This window comes from Peromyscus eremicus, chromosome 5 (genome assembly GCF_949786415.1).
Source record: "Peromyscus eremicus chromosome 5, PerEre_H2_v1, whole genome shotgun sequence".
NCBI classification, from domain to species: Eukaryota; Metazoa; Chordata; class Mammalia; order Rodentia; family Cricetidae; genus Peromyscus; species Peromyscus eremicus.
Window position 1 is genome coordinate 27,984,281 of NC_081420.1, and position 10,009 is coordinate 27,994,289.

Sequence of the window (10,009 nt, forward strand, 5' to 3'; positions counted from 1 at the left end):
CATTTTCTCAACTCAGGTTCCTCTTCACAGATAAATCTAGCTTCTAGCTGACCAAAAACTAAACAGGACAATATAAAAGATCAGAGCAGAAACAAGTGAAATACAAACTGGGAGGGGTTGTATGTGGAGAGGTTTAAAAGAAAAAAAAAATCCAAATCAACAAACTTTTAGCTGAACCAAAAGAAAAAAAAGAATTTTTAAGAAAAACAGCAGAAATGCAAGGCTCATGAGACTTATGAATGAGTAGTCACTAATAAAGTGTATACCCCCAAAGAACAAATTTGAAGGCGAATACACAATCAAGACTGAATGATGTAAAGACATAGGAAATCTGAACAAACTAGTAATGAGTAAGGAGACTAACTCAGTAATGAAATGTCTCCCAGGAAAGCAAAGACTATTGGATTCACAACTGAATTCTTAACACTTAGAAAAACAAAAGCGCAACTAGAGGACGGTACCAGATCATACCCAAATGAATGTAGGTGCAACAACCCTCAACAAAATGCTAGCAAACCCAATTCGATGGCATATAAAAAAGAACAACTCATCTACCAGGATAAAGTGTGATTCACACTAGAATGCAAGGATGGTTGAACAGCACAAATACAACACATTAACAAAACAGAGAACAGAAACTAGATGATCATTTCAACGGATGCTGAAAAAGCATTTGATAAAACTCAACAGTCCTCTAGGATAAAGACCCTCACAAATCAGTTAGTGATCCCAATAACGGGTATGGATGACAATACCACGGATAGCGTTGCATTGAACAGGTAAAAGTTACACACTTTTCCTCCAAGATCTGGAGCAAGAATAGATACTCTCATCACTTCTATTCTACATACTGAATGTCCTAGACAGGGCAGGAGAGAAAAACAGATTGAAAAGAAATTCAGCTATCCCTGTTTACATATAGTATCATTTCATATACAGAAAACCAACAATTCCACCGAAAACCTTTTGTGGAATACAAAACCAACATAAAAATCAGCAGTGTTTCTACACACTAAAAGCAAAGTATCTGAAAAACCAAGCAAGACATCACATTTACAACTTATAGCTGTAGCAAAATAAAGTGAAAGACTTACGAATGAACTCAGCTATAACAGGGTAGGAGTTGTAGCTCATTGTTAGGGCACCTGTCTATCACAGAGAAGACCCTAGGCTGGATCCTACCACCACACACACACATAAAAGTAGGTGACTGCCAAACATTGAAAGACACAAATAAATGTAAAGGTATACCATGTTCATGGATTAGAATCAAGAATATGGTTAAAGCTGGGTAGTGGTGGCAGCGGCGGTAGCGGCACACTCCTTTCATCCCAGCACTCAGGAGGCCAGCCTGGTTTACAGAGCAAGATCCAGGATAGGCACCAAAACTACACAGAGAAACCCTGTCTCGAGAGGAAAAAAAAAAAAAAAAAAAAAAAATTCAATCCCCAGAAGGAAGAGGAAGAATGCTGAAAGTTGTCCTCTGACCTACACACACACACACACACACACACACACACACACACACATATCATATCATACACAGAATAACAAAGTCTTAAAAAGTATAATCAAGTACCTTCTGTTAGAATGACTATGAAAATCACAAAAGATATTCACTAGTAAGGGCACAGAGAAAAAGCAAATTCTGTACACTGATGGTGGGACTGTGAATTAGTACAAGCACTGTAATACTACTACACAGGGTCCTCGAAATGAGAATGAGATCTTCTAGATGATCCAAAGGAAATAAAGCCAGTATGCTGAAGAGCATCTATACTCCATGTTTACTGCAGCACTGTTCATACTAATCCAGATATGGAGTGGGCTTGAGTTCATCAATGGACGAATAAAGAGAATATGGTATATGTACACATAGGATATCATTCCACCAATAAAAAGAAGTTTCTGTCATTTGTGACATTGATAAATACATACAACTGTATAACAATTTTTAAAATGCAAAATTTAAAACCTTTAAAACAAAAGATGTTTGGTCTTTTACAAAATCTATGTTCTTATTTATGCTTATCAAAATATGCTTTAGGCACACCTGAGTTTGATGTCAGGAACCTTTGGCTGGAAGGATGGAAGGAGACTCCAAAGTTGTCCTCGTAACTTCTGCACATGCACCATAAGGTATGAATGTACATGGGAAGGGGCACATGCATGCCGTGCACACCCAAACATGCTTTCAACTCAGCCATGGCTGCTGGAGATGCAGAGAGTTAGTTAAGTCTACTCTATCCTTCAACTAGTTAGCAGCTCTTTGGATTCTGAAAGACTAATGTTCTACCCTTTTGTAGATTGTTCCCTTGTTTTTCATTCACAAAACATAGTTCCAATAGTCACTTAGTCCTACTTAGGACCTACTACTATATACAAGGTTCCATGTTAAGTGGTAAAGACATAAATGAAAAACTTCAGCTTAGTGAGCTGTGACAACTCACTGGTGTTCATGAAGCTCTAAGACCCACCCTCCTATCTAGGCAGGTACTTAAGGGCAAGACTTTTCAGTACACTCATCTGTAGAACCTCAGGCCAAAAACAGAACATTTCAATTTAGGGAAAACCAGAAAAAAAACATGACAAAACTATTATCCCTTGACCTGACCTCTGAAGCACATGGTGTTCTGCCCAGCCAGCCAGACCACAGTGCCCATCTACTGCAGGACATCACTCCTGCCACACAAAGAAAGCCTCTGGGAGCAAACTCTGTATCTTTCTAAACAAAAACGGGACTTGGGCATTTTAGATCAGTTACAGGACAGCACTGAGTGCCCCTCTTTCTACATGCTTGCTCTAGGGGTGTGCTTTGTGTATTTTCTCACACAAACCTCACAGCTCTCCAAGGGAAGCATTGATCCCAACTTCACAGATGAGGAAACAGCTTTCAAGGCTAATTTACTCAACATGACAGCTGGAACTCAGTAACAAGCTATTTGACTCCACATCCAGACTCTTCAGCCGCTGTGCAAAACTTTCAAATATCAATTTTCTTTCCCCTTTTCTCTTCCCTTTCTTTCTTCCCTTTCCTTCCTTCCTTCCTTCCTTCCTTCCTTCCTTCCTTCCTTCTTTTGTGTAGCTTTGTGCCTTTCCTGGAACTCACTCTATAGGCCAGACTGGCCTCAAACTCACAGAGATCCGCCTGCCTCTGCCTCCCAAGTGCTGGGATTAAAGGCATGCGCCGCCACCATCCAGCCCCCTTTTCTTTAAATGTTCTTATTTTATGTGTGAGTGTTTGTGTGGGCACCAAGTGACAACCTGCAGGAGTCACAGTTCTCTCCTGTAGATGACACTGACCAAACTCTGGCAGTGAGGTTTGGTAGCAAGAGCCTTCACCTGTTGACCTCTCTCACTAACTGGCCCCTTTGTTTGTTTGTTTGTTTGAAACATGGGCTCTCTATGCAGCCCAGACTGTCCTGGAGTTCCTGATCCTCCTGCCTCAGCCTCCTGAGTCCTCAGATTAGAGGTGTACTACCTCAACATCAACTTTTCACTGTAATACAGTCACAATGTTTCCAGCAACTAAAGAAGTTAGAAAGAAGCCTAAAAGATACTAACCAGGACACACCTACATTGACTTTCGTGGCTTCAAACCATAGCTCTATGTTACCTTTTCCCTCAAAACAAACTAATGAAACACCCAGACTCAGAACTCCCATTGCATAGGTGAATGCATCTGTTCCCCAAGAGATGCTTTTTTCAGAGCACCGCCCATCTCTCCCTATGACACCTCCATACCACAGGCATTCAAAAACACCCTGAATGAGCACAAACCTTAGTATAAAATGCTATTTATAAATGCCACCTGTCAGAAAAATGGTTGAGTAGAAAGCAGGAAGCTAAAGAAAAAACACAGAAAGTAACTTCACTAATTCATAACAACAGTGATCAGTGGTCATCTCCTGTACCCACGAAGGATACAACTTACGTATAATGTGCACCACTTGCCCAAATACCAATGGGGCTGATATTTAGAACCCCCAAAACACTCAACATGAACATGCAAGACTAAGCCACCAAAGAAATGATCTAATGTGGAAAGTAAATCCCCACCTTGTTCACACTCAGTACTTTCTGTACTTTCCACGACTTGGCCAGTAGTAAGACATCTTGTCTACCTCCTAGCCTCTACTGTGCTGGTTCCCACTAAGACATGTTCATTCCTGGAAGCAAGACTTCTCGGGAACCGGGAGTTTTCTCTTTATATCCCCCAGTGATCTATGAGCATCCTGAATACACTAGGGGACTGCTAATATGTAAAATAGTTGAAAGGGGGGGCAATTTTCAGTAATAGGTACAGCATACTGAAGCACAAATCAAGGGCAGGCAACAATCTCCCAAGTCTACATTAGGTAGCCTTCTTTTGCGGACTTTTGTAAACATTTGTTTTTCTTAAAAGCAACCAAACAAACATAAACTTGCTACAGGGCTCTCATTGTTGTCAACAAAGCTTCAGTCCACACCAAAAGCAGTAATACACACAGGAGGCACACCTTGGAAGGATCACATAAGGCTGTAGTTACAGATGCTTATTTCAATCCCTAAACACCCAGGTCCCTAAAGGTATCATAAAGGTTGAGTCTGGAGAGAATCCGGAGTTTTAAGTCTCTTAAAAAGATGTATTTATAAATATGTGAAATCAGAGAACCACTTAATCCAAAGGCAAAACCCTCTTCTGTACTCCCAGGAAGTCTACTTTGAAATAAGTCAAGAAGTTACGTGGAGACATTCAGAATTCGCCCAAGATCCAGACCGATAACTCTCAAACTTATAGTTAAAGCTGGCAAACCCATCACCCATAACTCATCGTCTCGACAGTACCCTTTCCTACTCCCAAGGCTGCGACGACGGCGCATCGGCGTTTAAGTTCAATTTCCTGGCTCTGGCCACAATGCTAACCTAATTAAAGCATGTGGTCAACGTTCAGCATTTTCGGTGCGATATTTTGCATCCCTCTGGCTAGTACCCGAGTGGAGACAGCCGCACGGGCCCCCCGCGAGGCGACACCCTGTCCACCAGGCTCTAGCAAACGGGCAGGAAAAGCACCCCCGCGCCGCCCACGGACCCTGTCGCGCGCAGACACGGGCTCCCCTCGCCAGCAGCACTTTGGGCTGAGTCTGAGCAAGTCGCTCGTGTCAGCGCCACTTCCCCCCGGCCCGGCAACTCCGGCGCCCCCGCCCGCCGGCCGCCGCTCGCTCGGGGGGCTGGCGCACGCTTCCCGTCCAGCAAGAGGGGCACCGAGGCCCGCGGGCCGGGGGCGCCGCCGGGGGGAGGGGAGTACCTCGTACAGCTCCTCGGAGGCCATGGTGGGCGGCGCAGGGGCGCGGCGGGGTCGGGGCGCGGCACCCGGCGGCAGACACTTTGTTCCAGTTGGGTCCTTGCGTGGCCTGCGCTTCCTGCTCCGCGGCCGGCGCCGGGCGCAGTGCACGGACCAGCCTCTCGCTCCGGGCGGCCGGTGCGGGCCGGCGGCAGCGGGGTTGTGCGCAGGAGCAGCTGCGCAACGCGCCCTAGGCGCCCGCGCTCAGTGCCCGGCGGGCCGGCAGAGGCTCAGGCGCGGGCTCATCGCGCCCGCCAGGGGCCGGACGGGCTGGGGCGGGCGCGGCGGTCGTGCGGGCGGTGCGGCGGGATCCGCGGCTCCCGGTCTCCGGTGTAGTGCAAAAAGCTTCCTACTTGCGACCGAAAAACCTGCCCCGGCTACTGAGCATGCCCAGTGCTGCCGCCCGGCCCGGCGGAGCAGTACTCCCGCGCTCCGGGTTTTCGGGCCGCCCTCGCGGGAGGGGCGGGAGGCGGCGGGGCGGGGCGGCCGAGGGGAGCACGGACTCCGTTCCGGGCCTGGGCGCGGGCGGCGGGCTGCAGGGAGCAAGCCGGCAGGAAGGGGAGGAGTCGGGTGGGGTGGGCGGGGCCTGTAGGGTGGTGGGCGGAGCCAGTGGTGGTGGGCGGGGCTCCGAGTTGCCCAAGTCCCGCTCCCCGGGGTCGGCTTGGCCACGGCACCGCCCACCGGCCCTGCCTGGACGTGGGCGCTAGTTGCCCGGCAGAGGGCGGGACCGGGCGGCGCATGAGGGTCGTGGAGGATGACCGTGCCTGCTAGGGCAGGTAACCCAAGCCGAAGTTGAGCGTGAAGGAACCTGGCGGGCTGGTGGGCTCGCGTCTGGAATCTCGACCCGACGGCGGCGGCCGCCGTGCTCTTAGCGCCTGTGACCGGGAAAGCGCAGCGTCTGCCTCCGTGCGCCCACAGCGGGCGCCGGCCGGGGACAGCGCCAGCAAACTAGGGGCCAGCGGTGTGGCCAGGTGGAGTCTCCCGCCCTGCCACGTGCCCGCCGCCCCCGTGGCCGCAGCCAAGACCCGGAGCCGGGACCGCGCGCCCCGCCGCGTGTCGCCAGCTGGGCCTCCTGCCGGGGTGGGATCTGGGCGCGGCCGTCTAGCTCTGCCCGCAGCTTCCCCACGCCAGGCCTCGGGTTCCTCCTGAAGTGTCCAGCTCCCCTTACGGGGAGCGGAGAGGAGTGTTCCGAATGTGGACTCCAGGAGGTCTGCGTTTCAAAGGACCAAAGCTGTCAATGGTGACGCGTCTTGTGGGGACCGAGTAGACAACACTCCCTCTTCGTCTGATGCAATGGGCTGGCCTTTCCTCATGTATAGGTGAGACGTGTAGAGTGGGCCCGGCCCGCAAGGTTCATCCACCGGGAAACTGGTTTCTTTGTGGTTGGGGAAGGAAGCTACCGGACCAGCTTCCCCAAACAGCCAACAACACAATGAAACGTCCCCTCGGGGCACTACGGATACTTTCTCCCTCTAAGCCCTCCTGGAAGTCAACATCACTTCCCTCTGCTCCCAATGCTTCCTCTCCACCCTAACCGACCTTCCCGACATTGGGCTCCTCATACCAGTTTTCTTAAAACCCAACTGGTTTGTGTACAACAGCATTCTAACAGCCACAAACGTCGAGAAGTTCCCAGCCTTCCCCATACCCAGGTTAAAAAACAACAACACACCAGCTCCTTGAGTGCCTGGCATTACAAACCCCAGGTCTTCGAGAGGGTGCCCGTGCTAGTGACTGCCATGCCTGCAAAGCCCTCTTAGACTCCTAGCACCATTACATCGAAAGCGTGGTCTTCCGGACTTGTCTCCGGGGACTCCCAAAGCACTCAGTTCGTGCTCCAAGGCAGCGCTTATCAGTATATTTTAGTGTTTATCCACTCATCTTCAAATTGGAACTTCCAGCCCTAGGCACTACCCTGTGCATAGGAAATAAGTTGATATTCAGTGAGCAGGAATTCCAGTGGCCAAAGAAAAGCATAATCAAATGCCTAAACGAGAACCACAAATTAAGGAGTCCTACTCATCAACTATTTGAGGCGCCTCAAGCTCCGCCTTTCCCAGGTGGCTCAGCCAATGCTGTCCCACCTCCAAACAGGCCGCCTTCTCACTTAGCAGTTTCTTTGTTTGCTTCACTGGAGGGTCACCTCGAGTCCTGCTAATTATTCAACATAATTGTTAAACTCCTCGAAGCTAAGAATTAGGACTTTGAACTAAAGCATCTCAAAGTCCTTGGCGCACTAACACCATGTCAAGTGCTCAAGTGATGACCAAACACCATATAAACAAATTGAAAACAAACAACAACAAAAACAGGGACCCTCGACATACAATGAGCAGCTAACATCCCACATTCAAACCCATGTACATGAGTGGACACCAAAATAAGTATAAACATTTCTATTTCCACCACGCTCACACCAATCACTGCTACTTTCTGGACAGAATGTATTAACGATTTTCAAGGTGTTGCATCGTGTATTATCTCTAAAGAGCCTTCAATCCTATCCCTGTCCCAAGAAGGAGACAAGAGGATGGAGATAGACATAGCGACCATAATCAGACTCTGGGCTAGTACTTAGAGAGGAAACCTTCCCCGTGGTGGAAAAGACAGAATGGGATGGGGAGTGGGGGGGGGGGGATAAGAAAGAGCCTTAGTAGAGTCACCCAGAAAAGTTCACATTTGACAACATCGAAGATCTAAATTATGCTAGCCACAAGTAGTCCTCTTACGTTGAAGGTGTAACCCCTGGTAGACTCTGCCAAAGCGGGAGCAAGCCCTTCTCCTAAACTCAGCATCAATTGCCCCTCCTCCAATGACTTGGTTTCCCCGGCAGGAGACCGGCACTCAGGTTCTCAACTAGTGATCAAAAATCTCACCACATTTTCAACTGTCCATTTACCCCCTCTTTCCTGACCTCCTTGTTTCCCTCCGTTTACAACAACCACTGGATTATTAAATGCTATCTTGCATATATATTTTACGTCATCAGTTGAATTTCTTACTTTCAAATGTTGCTTTCCTCCTCCACTTTTTAATATAAACATTTTATCAGTGCTTATAACAAAAGTAAATATGCTCAAGATCACTTTGTGGCTTTGAGTTTATACCATCTTTATGAAATAGTGCAGTTTTTACCCAAGTTACCAAGACCACGTGTGTGGGTGTGGAAGTACTTTGTGGATTAAGAAATCAAGTTCCCACACTCTTCACAAAAACTGTACCAAAAATACATACCACACAGTAGTATCTTTAAAAGGTGAGTAGTACATTAGTACACATGTGCACCGTACAAGTCTTAAAAGGCTATGGAAGGGCCATCACGAGACAATGGACACACGTAATTAGAACACAGATCTGTGTGATAAGCTTCAACTCTTACCTGGCTTGAAGCAGCGGAGGAGATCCACACAGTCCATTTTACTTCTCCAGAAACACACAAGCCAATACTCAAGTACTACTCTTCGGATCGGGCACCATAGCTATTTTCCACCTCTGGAGAGCAATGACTGAACACAAAATTCAAGGTCTCCTCTTTCTCCCTTCCTTCTCCCTCAACAGCCAATGCAGGCGACTGCCGGTCCTATTCTCCCAATAATCTGCATTCCATCTACATTTGAATCCCAAGGCATGCTGGAGGAGATGGGGGATGGGACTTTAAAGACAAAAGAAGCCAAAATCAAGCACCAAAGGCTCTCTGAGCCAAAGGCATTTTCAGGATGGGTAGCTGTGAAAAGCTGCAGATCAAGATTGCCTACAGCAATTATGTACCCCAAAAGCATACTCCATCTTGGCTACAGCCTCGAAAGCTCAGAATTTAATTATGGATTTTATGAAGAAGGGACCTAGAGTTGGTTTGTTTAAACATAATGAGGCTAAAAGGAAATTAAATACTATTCTTGTTATAGGTTATCCATTTCACAAAACTAAATGGAATTCCCATCTCTGTCACCTGCAGGGAGAGAGGAAAAGCTCAAAATTAGGAAGAAAGCAAGATCAAGAGAAACGGGAAGCCAGGTGCTGTATTCTCTACATCTGGAGCCAACCATTCTTTCCTGAAACCTCAAATTGTCTATACTAGTGCCTCTTTCAAGCCAACTACTATCTAATTTTTAATTGCGACCCCCACCCCCAGCTCCATTTCCTTCCCTGGCTGAGTAGTCAATCTCCCATTTCCACATCAGCTTCTCCTTCCCTTTCTAGCCAGGACCTAGCTGACACCTCTCCTTCCTGTCCAAGCACCACCATTTGTTTTTGTTTGTTTGTGTTTTTTGCTTTTTGTTCTAGAAAGATCAGAAGTCTCAGGACTTCTTTACATTTGATTTCACCAATTTCCCTCTTAAACTGAGGAACCACCACTTTTCAGCTGGGCAATTTGCAAATAAGGGTCCCTTCCTTCCTTCCTTCCTTTTTCCTTTTTTTTGGTTTTTTTTCGAGACAGGGTTTCTCTGTGTTGTTTTAGTGCCTGTTCTGGATCTCACTCTGTAGACCAGGCTAGCCTCAAACTCACAGAAATTGGCTGGCTCTGCCAATCTCTGTGAGTGCTGGGATTAAAGGCGTGCGCCACCACCGCCCCCTTCCCTTTCTTTTTTTCTTGCAGTACTAGGGATTGAAACACTCTAGGCAAACATTGGACAACTGAGCTACATCCTCAACAAGGGTCATTTTTTTTTCAACTTACACGATGCT

At 47.6% G+C, this 10,009-nt stretch overlaps 1 protein-coding gene across 1 annotated transcript in view; it reads right to left on the reverse strand.

Annotated features, from left to right (window-relative positions):
- Positions 1-5,506, reverse strand: part of Cdyl (chromodomain Y like) — a 145,133-nt gene extending 139,627 nt beyond the window's left edge. Inside the window, exon 1 of the mRNA XM_059263170.1 lies at positions 5,288-5,506. Coding sequence (XP_059119153.1) covers positions 5,288-5,311 — 24 coding nt within the window. The 5' untranslated portion in view covers positions 5,312-5,506. The remainder of the gene's footprint in view (positions 1-5,287) is intronic.
- Between the last annotated feature and the right edge of the window lie 4,503 nt (positions 5,507-10,009).